We start from the raw sequence: 21,196 nt of genomic DNA on the forward strand, positions 1-21,196 counted from the left end.
TTTCAGTAACTTGCTTCTTAAAAATACAGCAATTCCTTCTATTCCTTTGATGTAAAACAGTCCATAATTGAAAATAAAGTAGAATAAAAAGATGCAGTTTTTACAGTACACATTGTATACAAGGTGCACTCCAAGGCTTCTTTGACAGTGTTTTCCAACCCATGACATCCACCACCCAGAACAATGCTTTAAAATATTACCATGTGCAATTCTCTCCAAGTCACACATCATCCTGACTTGGAAATACATCACTTTTCCTTTATTGCCACTGGGTGTATATCCACAACTCTTGTTCTTTGAGGACTGTAGGTGTATCTCCACAGCATGGATGACAGAACTTCAAGAAGATACTTCAACACCATCTTCTTGAGTGCAATTAAAGATGGACAACAAACACACAGCCAACCAGTAATGGCCATGTCTTTGGAAATTATAAAGAAAAGTAGCATTAGTGCAGTAAAGCAAATCCCCAAGTTGGTTACACAGAATTTGATTTATTTGACCTGGTTTGTCAGTGCTAGATTACAAGTATGAGTGGGAAATGATGAAAAATTACTGACACCAATTTATCAGCACACAACTTAAAATGAACTGAACAAATACAAAATAATCCAAACAGAAATCTATACATTAAGTATATACAGCTCTGATAAATAGACTAATACTGCTCAGTCATCTCATTTTTTTCCTGTATTTATCTACCAGTGCATTGAAAAATAGAAAACAATGTGGAAAAGTGAAACATCTACAAACAAAAAGCTTCAGTTAAAAAAATTAAGTCAAATGTATGGACAAACAGTTCTTTTTGCACAATATTTTCAGTAGTAATGTGGCTGTTTTCTTTCCAGGTGTGTCCTCATTTATCAACTCTCTTGACACCACACATCTCTCTCCATTAAACTCCATCAAATGGACTCTTTATCCCAATTCATCATCAATCTTAGTCACAGTACCGTACCTAATTACGATCAAGTGACCATTAGCATTAAAACTCTAGCCTCACCAACTTTCAAAGATGGCCACTTTTCACGGCTTTATATGTATTTCACAACAGCTGACACAAATCTTCAGAGATGACAGTCCTTTGTATATTAGCTGATAGAATCATAGGCCCCTTGCAACAAAACAAATGTTAAATCAAGAGATTCTTGATCACAATTATAAAGCTTTGAGGAGGTAAAGTAGAAGCCCTAACTCACAGACCAGCTGTGTAGAGGGAACTATTGAGAGGTTGCTGAGTAAAAACTATCTCCTCATTTGTTGAGGAGTAAGTAGCATAAAGTCATTAAGAGCCTTCTAGCTTGCATCAATTTCTCTCCAGCACAAGCATGTAGTCAGCCCCAGAATGCACTGTGGTTATAACTGACACTTGGAAACAGACCTCCTTAGGTCATATGGCCAATGTTAGATATTTGATTCAAGCTGTGCGTAATGCTGTCATTTTAATGCTTCTTAGTTGAGGAAACTTTCTTCTTTCTTGCTGCCAGCATTTCATAAAAAGGGTCTCTGCTGATTGCAGCCCTATAAGAAACAAAATTTGAGACAGAAGATTAAATCATCTAAACAAGAAATGTCATTGCATTGAACTTTTTTTGTCTTATACATTCATGGGATGTTGGTTTCACTTGTTGGGCTTGCATTTATTGGCAATCTCTGGTTACCCTTAAGAAAGTGATGGTGAGTAGCTTTCTTGAACAGCTGCAATCCATTTGGTGATGGTACATCCAATGCTGTTTGAAAGGAAGTTCAAGGATTTTGAGCCATCAGCAATAAAAAAAAACTGTGATACACTTCCTAGATGAGAAGTGACTTGGAAGGGAACTTGCAAGTGTTGATGTTACTCTGTATCATGGTGCCTTTTTCCTTCTAGATGGCTATGGTCAAAGTTTTGGAAGGTGCTATTTAAGGAACTTTGGTAAACTTTATTTTGTAGATGGTACATACTGCAGCTTCCGAGTGTCAGTGATAAGAGAATGTTTTGTGGATGTAGTGCCAATGAAGTGGGCTTTCTCCAAATGATGTTCAATGTGGAGGAGCGCCGATTTAATTTGCCAAATTGGGGGTTGGGGGTATTATGGTAATTATCAGGGGGCTTCCTTGCCTGTTCACAGATAAGACTTTAATGAATCAATCAATAAAATACAAACATTACTAGCCTAAACAGTCATTACTTAATTTTTGCACCTTGACTCAAAACATTGGGCAGCACAAAAATCAAGTCGAATTGGTAAACAAAAGGATAACAGGACAGTTTGGGGAAAGATGAGGAACCAGGACTTGCCGAAGTGTTATTGTGGAACACTGATTTTAGTGTCCCTACATGCAAAAGTAAAATGTGAGAACAATACAAGTGCACAAAATGAATTTTCTGCCTAATTACTATAACTTCGGTAAAAGAGCTACAAAAACACCCTCAAAATAATGCAAAAGGTAATTATATGTCTTTCAAGTAAACAAGACAACAAACAAATCAACAATAAATGCACTGAATCTAGGGAAAATCTTCATAAAAATTGTTCAACATAGTCCATTTTGAGCAGTCCATTTTCTCCAAATATATGGAAGCGCACAATGGGATGTCTAGGTTGAATAATAGTTATGAGCAGGACAACAGCAGTAGAGTCATGGGAATATTACTAGCTCTATGTTTCCCATTAAGTGACATGCCATTCTCAGTTGGAACTATGTCACTGTTCATTCATTATCATTTGGTCAAAGTCCTGATACCCCCTTCCTAACACCACTGTGGTGTACTTACACAATGGATGCAGTGGTACAAGACATGAGCTCACCACCACCTTCTCCAAGTTAATTAGGGATGAGCAATCAAGGCTGGTCAAGCCAGAGACACCCACATGCCATGAATTCATTAAAAAGGTTCTTTATAATGAAGTCTATTATTGAATGCAAAACAGCACTAATGAAAAGACTGTAACAACCTCACAAATATTAACTTGTCACTGCATTTATCATTAACACTCTCACTGCTGTTAACTCTTAAAATCTGTCAATGTCTTGTCAGAATAGTTAGAAGAAAAGGTGAAAGGAATTAGGGGCATTACCAGATATTTAAGATTTCATAATTATACACGTCAGTAGCATGTGTGCAGCTTAGAAGTAGCTATCCACCACTATGCATAGTGAGTAGTAGCAGTGTGTATATGCAAGATGCAGTGCAGCAAACTGCCAAGCTTCCTTTGACTGCATCTTCCAAATCTACAATCTACTACCTGGAAGGAGTAAAGCAGTAGACAGTTGGGAGTACAATCATCAACAAGTTCCCCTCCTAACTACAGTACATTGGCATTCCTTCAATAGATCAAAAAAGAATAAAACATAAAACATATTTTGAAAATTATTGGGAAAAGCATGTCAGTGTTCCTGCACTGGGTGAAATACAGTAGCTCAATAAGATAGTTCACTATCGCCCTTTTAAAGGGAATTAGGGATGAATAACTACTGTCAGCCTTGCCAACGATGCCCACATCTCATGAAATTTGTAGCTTATTTCATCAGTATTTCCTTGTCATCAGAAAGCCCTGCATCAGCAATCGCAAGCGCCTAGTCAACTAGAGAATCAACCAGCAATCCTGAAGTTACTAAAAGGCCAAGGACAGAAGGCACAGCATAAAAATTCCATTTAGTTGAATGTAAAAAAATACACAAAGGTAAAAAGGGGCTACTAGTCACAGATATGAAGCAACTCTTCTGTATCCCATCTGATTTAACAGATGCACAAGCAAGTAACCTGTCAAAGTTACAATGCAATTGAAATAATTCTATTCATGCATTATTAGTAAAATGCAGTCATGCAATTGTATTGTCACTCAACGATCAAAGAATAATGTTTGATGTTCTGGAGACATGAATTCAAAATCCACAATGGGAAATGGTAAAATTTGAATTCTGTAAAATATGGAAATAAAAACAAACCTAATAATGACCATATAATCACTGTTGATTGCCATGAAAATGCATTCCTTACCTGATCTAGCCTACATGTGACTCCAGATTCTCAGCAATGTGATTGACTCTTAACTATTCTCTGAAATACACTAGCAATCTACTCAGTTCAGTCATACTACTGAACAAAATCCAAGTAATGAAATCAGGCAGAACAACTGACATTGACCAAGGCAACAGAAACAACAATGGTAAACAAATTCTTGTCAACCATGCAAAGTCCTCCTTATCAACATTTGAACATATGTATCAAAATTAAGAGTTGTTCCATGGGCTAGTTAAGCACAGCCAAACAGTCATCCTCCTAGAATCATACATCATAATGCCCCAAACATTACCATCACCACCCCCGGCTATGTCTTTCCCCATTGAAAGGACTGAGTCACCAGAACCGATGGCACAGTGGTACAGAGTTGGGATGGAGCTGCCATTGGAGTCTTCAACATTGAATCCAGATCCTACGAAGCCTCATGGTATTAGATCAAACATGGGCAAGAAAACCTCTGATAATGAAATGTGAGGCTGGATGAACACAGCAGGCCCAGCAGCATCTCAGGAGCACAAAAGCTGATGTTTCAGGCCTAGACCCTTCATCAGAGTGCTCCTGAGATGCTGCTGGGCCTGCTGTGTTCATCCAGCCTCACATTTTATTATCTTGGATTCTCCAGCATCTGCAGTTCCCATTATCACTGATGCAAGAAAACCTCTGACTGATTATCACTCACCACTCGTCCTTGGCTCCTGAGTCAGTATTCTTCCATGTTGAACACTAATTTGAAGATAGAATGTAGAACATTACAGCACAGTACAGGCCCTTCAGCCCTCAATGTTGTGCCGACTTGCCATACCAATCTGAAGCCCATCTAACCTACACTATTCCATGTACATCCATATGCTTGTCCAATGACGACTTAAATGTACTTAATGTTGGCGAATCTTCTACCGTTGCAGGCAAAGCGTTGCATACCCTTCCTACTCTCTGAGTAAAGAAACTACCTCTGACATCTGTCCTATTATCTTTCACCCCTCAATTTAAAGCTATGCCCCCTCGTGCTCACCATAACCATCCTAGGAAAGGCTCTCCCCCTATCCAATCCTCTGATTATCTTATGTGTCTCAATTAAGTCACCTCTCAACCTTCTTCTCTCTAACGAAAACAGCCTCAAGTCCCTCAGCCTTTCCTCGTAAGACCTTCCCTCCATACCAGGCAACATCCTAGTAAATCTTCTCTCCACCCTTTCCAAAGCTTCCACATCCTTCTTATAATGCGGTGACCAGAACTGTACGCAATACTCCAAGTGCAGCCGCACCAGAGTTTTGTACAGCTGCAGCATAACCTCTTGGTTCCAGAACTCGATCCCTCTAATAATAAAAGCTAAAACACTGTATGCCTTCTTAACAGCCCTGTCAACCTAGGTGGCAACTTTCAAGGACCTGTGTACATGGACACCAAGATCTCTCTGCGCATCTACACTACCAAGAGTCTTACCATTAGCCAGTGCTTTGCATTCCGGTTACTCCTACCAAAGTGCATCACCTCACACTTGTCCGCATTAAAGATGCACTGTGGGTGCCAAGGACACAGAATGTACTCTGGGTAGGGGACTTCACTGTCAATCACTGAGTGTGACTTGGTAGTACGAATACTGACGCAGCGGGCCAAGTCCTAAAGGATACATCTACTAGACTGGGTGAGAGGCATATGGCAAGGAAAACAACTTAACAGGAAATTTACTTGGTCAGATCCTTATCAAAATCCTGGTTGCAAATGCATCTGTCCATAACAATATTGACAGGTGTAACTAATGCACAGGCCTTGAAGGGCTGAGATCCTGTCTTCAAAGCGTGCAACACCAGGCATACCTTAAAATGATGTGTCAATCTGGTGAAGCTAAAACACAGGATTATTTGCATGCCTAACGTGAAAGTAGCACATGCGATAGACAAGGACATGTGATCCTGCAACCAAAAGACCAGATCTCAGTGTGAAGTTCTCCAAAGTCACAAGTCACAAATGGTAGTGGACAATTAAACAACAGCAGTGGAAGCTCCATAAATACTCATATCCTCAATGATGAGGAAGTCCACCATATCTGTGCAAAAGATAAGGCACGCATACACCTCCTCATTTGCATGCAACATCAGCCAGAAGTGTTGAGTGGATAATCCATTTTGGCATCTTCTGAGATCCCCAGCAACACAGATTCTAGCCTTCAGCTAATTCAATCCATTTCACACAAAATCTAGAAATGGCTGAAAACTCTGCATACTGCTAAGCCTGTGGTCCTTAATAACATTCTGATAATAGTAGACAATAGACAATAGACAATAGGTGCTGGAGTAGGCCATTCGGCCCTTTGAGCCAGCACCACCATTCATGATGATCATGGCTGATCATCCACAATCAGTATCCTGTTCCTGCCTTATCCCCATAACCCTTGATTCCACTATCTTTAAGAGCTCTGTCTATCTCTTTCTTGAAAGCATCCAGAGAGTTGGCCTCCACTGCCTTCTGGGGCGGAGCATTCCATATATCCAAGACTCTCTGGGTGAAGAAGTTTTTCCTCAACTCTGTTCTAAATGGCCTACCCCTTATTTTTAAACTGTGTCCTTTGGTCCTGGACTCACCCATCAGCGGAAACGTGCTTCCTGCCTCCACAGTGTCCAATCCCTTAATAATCTTATACGTCTCAATCAGAACCCCTCTCATCCTTCTAAACTCCAGAGTATACAAGCCCAGTCGCTCCAATCTTTCAACATATGATAGTCCCGCCATTCCGGGAATTGACCTTGTGAACCTACGCTGCACTCCCTCAACAGCAAGAATGTCCTTCCTCAAATTGGGAGACCAAAACTGTATACAATACTCCAGGTGCGGTCTCACCAGGCCCTGTACAGCTGCAGAAGGACCTCTTTGCTCCTATACTCAATTCCTCTTGTGATGAAGGCCAGCATGCTATTAGCTTTCTTCACTACCTGCTGTACCTGCATGCTTGCTTTCATTGATTGATGTACAAGAACACCTAGACCTTGTTGTGCTTCCCTTTTACCTAACTTGACTCTATTGAGATAGTAATCTACCTTCCTGTTCTTGCCACCAAAGTGTATAACCACGCATTTATCCACATTAAACTGCATCTGCCATGCATCCGTCCACTCACCGAGCCTGTCCAAGTCACCCTGTATTCTAATAACATCCTCCTCACATTTCACACTGCCCCCCAACTTTGTGTCATCAGCAAATTTGCTAATATTACTTCTAATACCTTCGTCTATATCATTAATATATATCGTAAACAGCTGCGGTCCCAGTACCAAACCTTGTGGTACCCCACTGGTCACTGTCTGTCATTCCAAAAGGGACCTGTTTATCACTACTCTTTGCTTCCTGTCAGCCAGCCAATTTTCAATCCAACTCAGTATTTTGCCCCCAATACCATGTGCCCTAATTTTGTTCACCAATCTCCTATGCGGGACTTTATCAAAGGCTTTCTGCAAGTCCAGGTACACTACATCCACTGGCTCTCCCAAATCCATCTTCATAGATGCATCCTCAAAAAATTCCAGAAGATTAGTCAAGCATGATTTCCCCTTTGTAAATCCATGCTGACTCTGACCTATTCTGTTACTGTTATCCAAATGAGTTGTAATTTCATCTTTTATAATTGAATCCAGCATCTTTCTCACCACTGACGTCAGGATAACCGGTCTGTAATTTCCTGTTTTCTCTCTCCATCCTTTCTTGAAAAGTGGGACAACATTTGCCACCCTCCAATCCACAGGAGCTGATCCTGAATCTATAGAACCTTGGAAAATAATTACCAATGCGTCCACAATTTCTAGAGCCACCTCCTTAAGCACCCTGGGATGCAGACCATCAGGTCCCGGGGACTTATCAGCTTTCAGACCTAACAGTCCATCCAACACCATTTCCTGCCTAATATAAATTCCCTTCAGTTCGTCCATTACCCTCGGTCCTTCAGCCACTACTGCATCTGGAAGATCGCTTGTGTCTTCCCTAGTGAAGACAGATCCAAAGTACCTATTCAACTCATCTTCCATTTCCTTGTTCCCCATAATAAATTCACCCGTTTCTGACTTCAAGGGCCCAATTTTAGTCGTAACCATTTTTTTTTCGCATACCTAAAAAAGCTTTTAATATCCTCCTTTATATTTTTGGCCAGTTTTCCTTCATAGCTCATTTTTTCTCTGTGTATTGCCTTTTTAGTTATCCGCTGTTGCTCTTTGAAAGCTTCCCAGTCCTCCGGCTTCCCACTCATCTTTGCTATGTTATACTTCTCTTATTTTTATACAGTTCTTAACTTCCCTTGTCAGCCACGGCCGCCCCTGCCTCTCCTTAGGATCTTTCTTCCTCTTTGGTATGAACTGATGCTGCACCTTCTGCATTATATCCAGAAACACCTGCCATTGTTGTTCCACTGCCATCCCTGCTCGGGTATTGTACCACTGAACTTTGGCCAGCTCCTCCCTCACAGCTCCATAGTTCCCTTTATTCAACTGCAATACTGACACTTCCGATTCTCCCTTCTCCCTCTCAAACTGAAGATTTGTGCATCAGAACTAGCCACATCCCGAGCCAAGCTGTTCCTATATAGCTGCAACAATGTGTATGATTGACCAGATACATTCCATGCACAAAGCATAGGGCAAATTCAACCCAGCCAAGTACAGCTCCCATCAGTTTATTCTCAATCATAAAGTAATGTAAGGGGTCATCAACAGCGCTATCAATGGCACAGAAATAACCTTCTCATTGACACACAGTTTGGTTTCTGCCTGGGCCACTCAGCTCTTGACTTCATTGCAGCCAAACGTGGATTAAAGAGGGAACTTCAGATGTGGGCAATAGTGACTGCCCTTGACATCAACGCAGCATTTCACTGAGCATAGCATTAAGGAGCACTTATAAACAGCAGTAACACTCCATTGGTTACAATTTTCAATTATCTAAGCCACACACTCCAATGTAGTAGATCCCCAGATCTGAGTTTCCTTATTCCAGTCATCTTCAGCGACTTCATCAATGACTTTCCCATCATCATAGCGTCAGAAGTAGAGATGTTTGCTGATGAATGTTCAGCACCAGTTGCAAGTATACAGATAGTAATACAGACCATCTCCGCATACAGCAATGCCTAGACAAGATTCAGGCTAAAACTGGACAAGGTCCAGTCATGTCACACAAGTACCAGGCAATGATTATCTTCAATGGCATTACCACCACTGAATCTTCCACAGTCAAATATCCTAGGGATGACTATAAGCCAGAGACTGAACTTGACCAACCATATAAATACTTTAGCTACAAGAATAAGACAGAGACGAGGAATTCTGCAACATGTGATTCACCAGCTGTTTCTCCAATGCCTGTCCACCATCTTCAAGAAACATGTCAGGAGTATGATGGAAAACACCTTATTTGCCTGAGTGGATATAGCTCTGACCTCACTCAAAAAGCTTGACACCATCCAGGAAAACGCAACAAACTTGACTGGCTCTACATGAACCAAAATCAATTTTCAGTGCCTCCGCCACTGAGGAAACAGTTCACCACCACCTCTAGGGCAATTGGGGTATGCAATAACAGTTAGTTTAGTTAACAATGCCCAGATTCCATGAATGAATCATAAGCACAAATAAACTTAAGCTGAAAGTTACGCTTCCTGGGGAAGGTTGAAAAGCAGGAAGGACATAGGCTAGTCGCCGTGCCTTAGGTACCATTGCTGGCACCTACCCTTTCACCACGGCTGCAATTATGGTCACTTGTGGACTATTTAGACCTTTAAATGTTAATTACTGGCTAATTAAGGACCTCTTTCTTAGCCTACTGCAAATTTTTTTCACAGTGAAGAAGCTGGCACGAGATGTAGAGCTAGGCAACCTTCACAGGCCTGTTGGACACATTGATAGGCCCCACATCCAATGTTTTTCTATCCCTGCTTTTCCTTTTCTCAATAATAATGGCCCCTTCTCCCTCCCAGAGCTTGCCAGCCTGCCCAAAGCGACAGCCCTCATCCCATTCTCCCACTTACCTCAGTATCTGGCTCCAGTGCGGGTTACAAGTGATGACTGAATGCTGTCCTAACTGTGGCCAATGAACCCAGCAGCACCAAATAACCTCCAGCTACTTGACTGACCAGCAACTCTAGGAGATAGGACTTCATCCCCAGATGGGAGCTCAAGTGTCCTCTCATTCAACTGGAAGGCCCACTGACTGTTAAATGATTGCTAAGCAAGTTGCTAGAATAGACTGGGCTCACTCTGGACATGTATAGCAGAGCATAGAAAATCTCAAGTCATTGTCAGTTTCTGTTATTAGAATGACGTATTTAACTATTTGCTCACTTGATACACTTTATCCATTCATCTTTTTCCTCTGGCGTTGGTGCAGATATCCTGTAAACTGTATGACTTCCTTCTACCACTCGTCCATCTGCCTCAGTCTTGCAGGCCTTGATAAACTGGTCTTTGTTATCTGGAATATAGAGCTCAAAGCAATTCTGAAAAACATGAAAAAGAAAGATTACAAATCATGACTAAAGAAATTTCGAACTAACAAACCTACATTATAAGATCATACTTTTGTATCATTTGAAAAGGGTCTCCAAGATATTGAACAAAGCTTTGAACTGTTCGAAGCAACTAACATCCATCAAGTTATTATCATGAGGATGAGGCTATAATCATCAGGATGAGGCTTGTCTACTGTTCTGTCCCCAGACTCTGACTGGTCTGTCATGCTTTTGCACCATTCTATTGCTTTTTTTTGGCTCGGATTTTGTTTTCTAATTTATAGTTATTTTATTTTTTTATTTAGCATTCTTTATTTCACTTCTCTCTTTCTAAAGATAGGTCTTTTGGTTTATTATTTGCTGATGCTTCATCCTGAACCATTTTCTTTACAGCTCTATCAGTAGTGGATTTGCCATTGCCATAACTCTCAAACAGGGAGAAGAGGTCAGCCTCAAGTCTGCCTTAGCTGACAGCGTGTTGGCATTATTCTGAATCACATGCTGGCTGTCTCAACAACTGACTCTCCAGGTCTCTGAATGTGGAAGTTAAATTAACTTAGATGTCACTGTGCACTGTTTTCCTCCCAAGTCTCTGCACTGAGCAGCTTTACAACATTAGTAACCTCAACACATTAGCTGCATCTTAGTTTGGAGTACTCTCCTCTCCAAGTCATAAGGTTCTCAGTTCAAGTCCCATTTCAGGTTTCAAGCTCGAAAATCAACACTAACACTGCTTCACTGAGGGAGTAATGCATGGCTGGAGGTGCTGGCTTTTGGGTGAGAGTTTAAAATGAGATCTTATCTACCTCTGAGCTGGACATGCTAGATCCTACTAACATCTAACCCTTAATAGACCCTGGTTAATATTTATCCCTTAATCAATATCACATAAATCGATTATACGGTCATTATCTGGTCATTACAAGACAACAGTCAACAAAATAACCAATGGTGACAATCACAGAGTCTGAAATTCTGGGGTTTGATTGAGATTTTAATGGAAACAAACCACTTGTGAAAAATTGTGACTCAAACTCAAAAAATCCCTGCAGTTTCTATGAGATGAATTTTATCAAAAATCAACTGAGTGTCAATGTTTGGGTAGTTTCATGGTGGGTGTATCTTTGTGTGCGCTAATGAGTCCGAAGCAGTTTTTTGCTGCTCGCCCCGTTATGTGTGCGTCTCACTTCTGGCATCTCCCTGATGCTGTAGTGCACTCACCAATGGAAAAAGTAAGCACCACTGCCAAAACCTTCCTTGATTCCTGGTGTCAACACTAAATTTAAAGCTCAGCCAGGTCAAGTGCTGCGAGCCAGGTGCTGTCTTTCACAGTGCACGTCATGGCAGTGGAAAGATTTTGAGGATGCATAATTGGCACAGGTGTTTGTACTTCATTGCAAATAGAAGGTTACATTCACCAATATATTGCTATTTTACATCATCACCTGATTGACTGTCACTGTGACTGCAGTTACAAAAGTCAAGCTGCACAGGCCACCCATCTTTAGCGCCATGCCATCTTAGAACCCTGGATAAGGGAGTGCTACTCTTTACTCAACATGTAATGTGACCTCACGTCTTCTCACAATTCAGTGTGGGAGCATCTCATGCTGCTAAGCCTTCAAATTGTTGAAAAAATTAACTTTTATTGAACAACTGCGATAATTATGCAACAAAAAAGAAAAAAATTTGAATTCTGGAGGGACACCAGATTTGAAATGTTAACTCTGCTTTTTACCCAAAGATGCTGAACACTTTTTCTTTATTTCTTCATTTTCCCACCTTTATATTCTACGTTTTGATTAAGTTTTCTGTGTTTTACAATTATGTCAGAGAATGGTGACACTATACAACACTTTTCACTGTATTTGGTAACTTAAAAAAACGCGATAATAAATATACAAATAAAGATCAGTTGAGCTTCTGAGCAATTTCATAAGATCATATCCATTTGAATTGGGTATCAATTAAGCCCTGTCTGGCTCATGGCACCTGATAGTCAGGTTAACAATGATGTTCTTCCTGCTTAATGTCCTCATCCTTCTCTGAAGACTGCTGTTACTCTTTCAGCTCTTTAGTGACCCACAGAATCCCTCTTTGCCTGCTCCAGTCGTGCACATCACAAAATGCAAAAACTACATAACTCATCCAGTCTGGGGTGTACTGTAAGGATCCCAGACTGATCCACTTACAAGAACCTCATCTTCAGGTGGCTTTTCATTTGCTTCATGAAAGCTCTGATCAAGCAATGGGTTTTTTTCTAATACTGCCTCAAATCAAGGGTTTGTATAATGGAGCCATGACACCTGGTTGATGAGGTTGTCTTCTGGTAACTATTCTCGTCAGACAGCCAGCCCTCCAATTAAATAACACATGCGTTCTCAAGTTATATCCTTGAGGACAATCTTCACTTCACCAGGATACCTGGTGTACACTTTCAAGGTATGGTACTGATGACCACAGATGACTCGTACATTGATGGAATGGAGCCCTTTTCTGTTGAAAAAATGTGTTGTGTTATGATACAGTCCTCTCCACGAAATGGATATAGTCTATACTTCACTGGAGCAAGAGAAATCCAATTATATTGGCTAAACCTACTACATAGGCTGCAGCTCTGACCTCATCACAGGGAGATAAGATGAAGCATTTTTTTAATATATTCTTTGACTCCAGAATGAGACCTTGCTGGACAGGGCAGAATTTATTGCGTGTCCCTAATTGCTCAGAGGGCAATTAGGAGTCAAGCACATTGTTGAGAGTCTGATGTCACATGTACTCCAGACTTGGTAAGGACAGCAGATTTCCTTCCCTGAAGGATGTTAGAGAACCAGATGATGGTGATTGACAATTGACAGTGATTACATGTTGCCAGGAGCCCAGCTCTTTATTCTAGATTTTCTTGAATTAAAATTTCACCATCTGCCACATTGGGGTTCAAACCCATCCCAGCACAGTGCCCAGGATTCTGAACTGCCAGTCCAGTGACATTATCACTATAGCACCAATTCTTGTGATCTGGCATAAATTGCTCCAGTTGCAGCCACAGAGTATTAGACTTGATATTTGTGTGGGTTAAGAATCGGTAAATCCCGGACAATTGTCCAGAGGATCCTTGGAAGCAGCCACTTGCATGAGGATTTAGTGCAGCTGTCACCTTGACAGGCACCAGGTAGGATGGCCACCTAATACAAGAGTGACATGGACATCAGGGGATGTTTAGTATTGATCTAGTTTTGGATGGCAGGTCCCACACCAGTAGCTGGCACATTTGTGATGGAGTTCCAGGGCATCTTCAGTTTGTGATGCCAATTTCCCTCTGGAGGAAAATAGACTCTGGACCGCCTGCACTTCTTTTGAATCCTGAGGAAACCTTCAGCCGCAACATCTTCATTTAGAGGATGTTTGACAACTGCTAGAGGTTGCTGCTGATCCTGACCCTGCTGGTGTATCTGATCCTTCTCAGATTCTCTGTGCCTTTGTAGCAACACATCCACTGTGATGGTAACTCCTGCTGTGGGCGGATCCAATGGTCATGGTTCCAATGGAAGAACAGGTCTAAGTAATTTAAACAATCAGCATTTTCATCATACACAAATTATGGTTATCAAGGTCTGTGATACATTAGGACATAAAGGACTACAAAAAGAAGGGCCACCGCCTGCTTCTGCATGAACCTTTGACATTAGATACTTTATTCTGAAGTCTGCAACACAAGTCAAGCTGCACAAATATGGCAAGAGATTGTAGGTACCGTAGAATTACAGAAACCTTGTCAACCTCACCCCTACGTATCACCCAAGAAAGCAGCAATGCATGTAGGGGCATATTGACAAATACTTACACTCAAGGTGAGAGGAAATCAGCTTGATGCTGTTGTGCAGGCTATGAAATCTCTGTGGAATGCAATCCACAGGTGCCACTTTTAAAGTCGCCTATGGTTTCACAGAGTTGACTATGATCAAACTATAATGACTAGTGAGATGGTCAAGTTTGCCTGTGACCAGGACTTGTATACTACAGAGCTGGGCCCTGAATGCACTCCACATCCAGAATACTACAATCATTGAGATCTTCAATTTGTACAATGTACCTGATTAGGTCAGAAATCACATGATATCAAGCTATAGTCCAACAGGTTTATTTGAAAACACAAGCTTTCAGAGTTTTGCTCCTTCTTTATAAATCCTCAAATTCCTTTTAAGTCACGGTCCTGAGAGAACTAAAGGTTGTATTAGTATAAAGAAGAGGTGATATTTTAGGTCAGACAATGTGTGTTAGGTGTGAGGCCTTGTTTAGAATCTGTTTGTGTTTTAATCTGGAGTCAGACACTGTGCAACAATCACCAAACAAGTTCCTCCCAGTCAGGAACACTTCAGTGGTCAAGAAACATTTGACCTCGAATCTTCAGGTAAACATCTTCCAAGGTGGACTTCGGGATGCACAACAACGCAGTCACCGAGCAAGGGCTGATAGCCAAGTTTGATACCATGAGGACAGCCTCAACTAGGATCTTGGATTCATGTCACAATACAGGTGACCCCACCAAACAATGCACTCCCAAGCGTACACATACATACACACACAGGCATACACACTCACTCACAGACACACATTCACAAAAGATTCTATTGCGCGCGCACACACACACACACACACACACACACACACAAACACTCTCGCTCTCCCTCTCACACACACACATAACCACCCTCGACTCCACCTCCCACCTCCCCCCCCCTCCCCCCACACACACACACACACACACACACACACAAATTTATTGTGTGAATCTGTATTTGCGGACACATTTTATTTTGTTCAAAAAGCACACAAATTATAGACACTCAATGTGGTGTTTTATAAATTGCTACTTTAGAAATAAAACCTGTCTGACTCCAAACTAAAACACAAACAGATTCTAAAGGCCTCACACCTGCATGCAATGTCTGACCTAAAATGTCACCTCTTCTTTACATTGATAAAACCTTTAGTTCTCTCAGGACCGTGACTCGAAAGGAATTCAGGGATTTACATTAATTAATTAAAACCTTCTAACTGATTAAAGATTTAACAGCATCTTGGGTTTGTCTAGTACATCCTCATCAGTGGTATGACCCTTTGATCTTTTACTTATAAGTTCTCTGTTGGATACGATCTCTCTCACTAACATCTGAAGAAGATGCAAAGCTCTAAAAGCTGGTGTTTTCAAATAAACCTGTTGGAATATAATCTGATGTTGTGTGATTTCTGACCTCATCCATTCCCACATTGGCACCTCCACATCATAAGTACCTGATTAACATAGTTGTCCTTTGAAAAGCATCATGTTATTCACGAGTACAACAAATGTGCTCAGTAAAAAAAACACTTACTCTTTGTGTGAAAGCAGCCATCTTCCACTTCCATTGTGGTCCATTTACGATTCGGATAAGAATGACTGTCAAAGCTGGTGGCATTTATTAGACTGGGTCCCAGGTTCAGCCTGATATACAAGGTCTGTTTCCCTCACCCCCATACCTCCAAATTCCATTCTTCCTTGCACTTGCTCTCAAATCAATTAATACTAACTTTCCACTGATTTCCACCTAACTCTTTCATTTATATATTCATCTTGCAAAATTAGTCTGAGCCCCAGCTCTACTGCTTAGCCACGCTATGTATTGTGCTGGACGAAGTCTCTGTCAAAGCCAGGGTACTTGTGATTGTCAATGAGTCATTCTCAGATCACCCATGCATCTCCCTTCCTTATATGCTGAGTTGCCCTTTTAAGATTAACCTGACTTGTGGCCAATCCACTCACTGTAGTGATACGGAATCTCTGATACCCTGACTACTCCATGCAATGAAATGACTGCGTTCAAGCCTGTGGACCGAGATCAGATGTTGCTGTTCACAGACTACGATGGGTTCTCTAACAGTCCCACTTGACTTGATTGAAGACTGTTCCCTTTAGACTTTTTGACATGGGCATTTTGCTGAAGCACGTGCATATGTTTGCCACGCATGTGTATGCTGCAGAGCACATGTTATAGGAATGACATTAATGTAACACAATGCTGTACAGCCAACATATGCTCAACTTTCATTGATCACTGCTAACAACGTAGACATTTGTGACAGTGTCAAAAGGCAAGGCAAGGCAAGGCAAGCCAGAAGTACCGTGATCCGATAACTTCTGAATGAGGCAGGAAAGCGCAAAAGGGTAAGATATGGAACAGATGCTGCGAGTATCCAAATAGGTGTAAAGTGGATGCTAAGAGAGGGAGCACAGAGCCCTCAGGTGCACCGTAATGCTTGTCCACATGTAATGGCCTGGCAGCAGGATTACAATGAAAGGTGGCATTACATGTCAAAGAGCCATACTGAAGTACTCAGTGAGTCAGAAATGTGCCACGATGATGTTGCAACACTGATGAATATGCAATGCCAACTTCTGTGGATGGAATTGCAGATGGTTGCTGCCTATGGGCATACCCAGAGATGTTGCAATCTACTGTCCAAGATGGAAGCCAGGAGAAACAAGCAGAGAGCTGAAGCTGCCAGCTATCCGCTCTGACTTTCATGTCGAGTACTTTTGCCATCTAGTTGCTTTCCAGCATGTAGGAGAATAGCAAACTGCATATAAAAGAAGAGCAATTAGGTACTGGTAAGATGAAAATGCTTGCAAATAGGTCTCTCACCACTCACAAGCAAAATTCTCATCTTGCTGTTTAAAACTTTGTTGCAAAATCAGACTTTTCACTAAATTTTGAGAATCTCACTTCTCTAATCTTACCATATTTTTGCAACCGACTTTCCATCAGCCATATTGTTCATGGATGGGAAATTTCAGCTCTAGGTTCTAGTTCGTTCTACACTAATGAAGGAACAATATTTGTTTCATCACAGTATTAGCTAAATTTTACTTATATTTCATACCATTTATTATTAGACAGATTCCCTTTTGTGGAATACTGACACCTCAGAGAAAATCGAAGCAATAAGTAATTTGATAGTCAATATATATAAAATAAATTTAGGATAATAAAGCATTGTTTAAAATGGTAAAATTTCTGATTAACTCACTGGCTTTTTGGAGTCATCTACTTCTCGGATGCTAAGGTTTTCAAGTGGAATAATGCCCCTGGGTTCTTTGTCCTGCGAAATATTTTTGATAGGTAATAATTATTTTAAATCAAAACTAATGAATGTATAACTTACAGTTTCATGCAATTACTTGTAAAGACAAATAACGTGCATTGCTTTTTATGTTTGAAAATATAATAATGGTCAACATTTAAATTATCTTTTATAACACCTAGAGATAAATCATGGGGGAAGTAATTACAGGTTGCTATTGTGTTCATCTGTCTGACATGACCACAAGCCTACAAGGAGGTCTCCAATCAACCTATTAATTTAGAACAGGTTTTTGAGCAGGAGATGCGGATAGAAGGAAGTAAAAAAAATTGTATTTTCACACAATAAGTTGGCTAATTAATTCATATTCATTCATAATTTCCCCACTAAACTAAAATCTTGAAAATTCTGTCTAGGTTTTCAATAAATTGTCAGGTAAAATAGTCTATACGTGTAAAAGAACAAAATTCACTCTTACAGAAGAACTCAAACACAGCAATAGATTACAGTCTTTCAACACTTTCTCAACAGAGTTCCAACCATATCTCAAGAGTAGTAGCTGCTGACAACATTATAGAAGTTACACGCATTTATTTCCACAATTCAATTGAATAGAAACACCAAACCTAGCTCTGAATTTCAAGACATCAACAACATCATGTCACTTTCAGCCAGGGCTTCCTGGTCAAATACAAAACCAAGTTCCTGGTCAAATACAAAACCAAGTATTCCTCCGCCTCCGCCCCCAGGATGAGGCATTCCACTCCCGCATATCCCAGATGTCCACGTTCTTCTTGGACCGCAACTTTCCCCCCGCAGTGGTCAAGAACGCCCTTGACTGCCTCTCCCGCAACACATCCCTCACACCCTGCCCCCGCCACAACCACCCCCAGAGGATCCCCCTCGTTCTCCCATACCACCCCACCAACCTCCAGATACAACGTATCATCCTCCGACACTTCCGCCATCTACAAGCCAACCCCACCACCCAAGACATTTTTCCATCCCCACCCTTGTCTGCCCTCCGGAGAGACCACTGTCTCCGCGACTCCCTTGTCCGCTCCACACTCCCCTCCAACCCCACCACACCAGCAACTTTCCCTGCAACCGCAGGAAGTGCTACACTTGCCCCCACACCTCCTCCCTCACCCCCATCCCAGGCCCCAAGATGACCTTCCATATCAAGCAGATGTTCACCTGCACATCTGCCAATGTGGTATATTGTATTCATTGCACCCGGTGTGGCTTCCTCTACATTGGGGAAACCAAGCGGAGGCTTGGGGACCGCTTTGCAGAACACCTCCGCTCGGTTCGCAACAAACAATTGCACCTCCCAGTCGCAAACCATTTCAACTCCCCCTCCCGTTCCTCAGACGACATGTCCATCATGGGCCTCCTGCAGTGCCACAATGATGCCACCTGAAGGTTGCAGGATCAGCAACTCATATTCCACTTGGGAACCCTGCAGCCCAATGGTATCAATGTGGTATCAATTTCATCAGCTTCAAAATCTCTCCTCTTCCCCTACCGCATCCCAAAACCAGCCCAGTTCTTCCCCTCCCCCCACTGCATCCCCAACCCAGCTCAGCCTGTCTCTGCCTCCCTAACCTGTTCTTCCTCTCACCCATCCCTCCGTCCCACCTCAAGCTGCACCTCCATTTCCTAGCTACCACCTCATCCCGCCTCCTTGACCTGTCCATCTTCCCTGGACTGACCTATCCCCTCCCTACCTCCCCACCTATACTCTCCTCTCTACTTATGTTATTTTCTCTCCATCTTCGGTCCGCCTCCCCCTCTCTCCCTATTTATTCCAGTTCCCTCTCCCCATCCCCCTCTCTGATGAAGGGTCTAGGCCTGAAACGTCAGCTTTTGTGCTCCTGAGATGCTGCTTGGCCTGCTGTATTCATCCAGCTCCACACTTTGTTATCTGACATTTGACATGGTTTATAAATGCATCAAGATAAATTGAGGCTCACTGCGGCAGTAGATAAGCACTCTGAAGCCGATAAACAGACGATCTAAACCCCTCCCCACATGCCTACCCCACAGTCTAGGACTTATGTCGTGATCCAAGAGCATGAGACTGCCCCACTACCAACTGCCAACTCAGCTCCATTGATGCCTGACCTTCAGTAGTCAATCCTTGTCTCAAGTGAATTCTGACCTGTAGTCAATGACTATGTAGACAATGAACATCAACTAGCCACAAAACGACATGACCCACTATCACTCGTATCCTTACATACAGATGAGGAAGGACACCACTTTGATTGGGACAACACATCCATCCTACGACAAGCCAAACAGAGACACGCACGAAAATTCCTAGAAGCATGGCATTCCAACCGGAACTCCATCAACAAACACATTGGCTCCAAATCAATCTACCATCCTCTGAGAAAAAGAACAGGAAATGACATCACCAACACAGGAAATGACATCACCAACACAGGAAATGACATCACCAACCCAAGGAAACCTAAACAGATAAATAGAAAGCGGGACATAACACCAGCGCTTCGTCGGAGGCTCACTAATGATGTTACCTAGAATGGTGACGAAACGTCTGAAAACTAACCTTCCAGCTCAGCGAGCAAACTCACATCCAGTCAATGATTTCTACCAGAACCACCCTACAATCATCCCAACTGATTCTTGCCCATAATTGTGGCTGCTACTGGCTTTCCCATTGAGTAAATGTCCAGCCTTTCAGTCTGTCTAGGCAGAAAACAAAAGAAAAACATCTAAATGTAATGGAAATCACACTCAGTTAGTTTTGGGTTGGACAAAGATTTGAACCTTCATAACCAGATTCTCTTCAATCGCTAATCTGTGTATTGCTACATAACCAGATAAACAGAAAAATAGAAATTTGGTTTTATAGCCCTCTCTTTTAAAAATGATGTGCAATTCAAGAAAGAAGGTAACCAGACTAACCAAACCTAGAAATTCCCCTAACTCACCGTGGTGTATTCAAAGTAGTACAAGCAGTTGTCAGTTAGAATAAACCAACGACGTTTCCATGTTTTCACTCTTCCACCTGAGGTTTGACGAATGCAGCATTTGGCAGAAAGAAAATAAAAAGAGAAAACTCAAAAGATTCACAACTTGTCATTAAGCTTGAGTCACAGCTTAGCTTTTTGATTGCTACACTGTTAGGAGACAGACACAATGAATTTGCCACTTCCCAAAGTTCTGCATGTAATTATGTCATTATTGCTGATTCAAAAGGAAGCATTATCTTTGCTTGGACGAAAGAATAAAAGTTTATTATTAGCTTATGAAATTGTGATGAATACTGTGGAAGATCGTAAGCTGAGAAAATGACACAAAACAAGGCAACGCTTGGAGACGAATAGCACAGAAAGAGGTAGCATGATTTGTTTCTACAAACGATGTCACCCACAAGATCACATTAAATGTCACATTAACTGCTCGCTAATATAGTTGATAGAAAAAAGATAAATTTAATCCACATAACAAAAAGACAAAACATGAAAATATGAACTGCTTTGACTGAAATAAAGGAAATAAGTATGATTAGTGAAAAATGATGAAGGTAGAGTATGTCAAAATTG

General features: G+C 41.5%; 1 protein-coding gene across 5 annotated transcripts in view; it reads right to left on the minus strand.

Annotated features, from left to right (window-relative positions):
• Positions 1 to 474: 474 nt before the first annotated feature.
• Positions 475 to 21,196, minus strand: part of cyth1b (cytohesin 1b) — a 227,477-nt gene continuing 206,755 nt past the window's right edge. For 4 of the 5 annotated variants that reach the window (XM_048555045.2, XM_048555044.2, XM_048555047.2 and 1 more), the window contains exons 10-13: positions 20,582 to 20,660; positions 17,565 to 17,636; positions 10,330 to 10,484; positions 475 to 1,521 (exon numbers count right to left, since the gene is read on the minus strand). In XM_048555045.2, the coding sequence (XP_048411002.1) occupies positions 1,443 to 1,521; positions 10,330 to 10,484; positions 17,565 to 17,636; positions 20,582 to 20,660 (385 nt within the window). In that variant the 3' untranslated portion in view covers positions 475 to 1,442. The remainder of the gene's footprint in view (positions 1,522 to 10,329; positions 10,485 to 17,564; positions 17,637 to 20,581; positions 20,661 to 21,196) is intronic. The other variant, XM_048555042.2, reaches the window with a different exon arrangement.

The sequence above is a fragment of the Stegostoma tigrinum genome, chromosome 22 (assembly GCF_030684315.1).
Source record: "Stegostoma tigrinum isolate sSteTig4 chromosome 22, sSteTig4.hap1, whole genome shotgun sequence".
In the NCBI taxonomy this organism is placed as follows: Eukaryota; Metazoa; Chordata; class Chondrichthyes; order Orectolobiformes; family Stegostomatidae; genus Stegostoma; species Stegostoma tigrinum.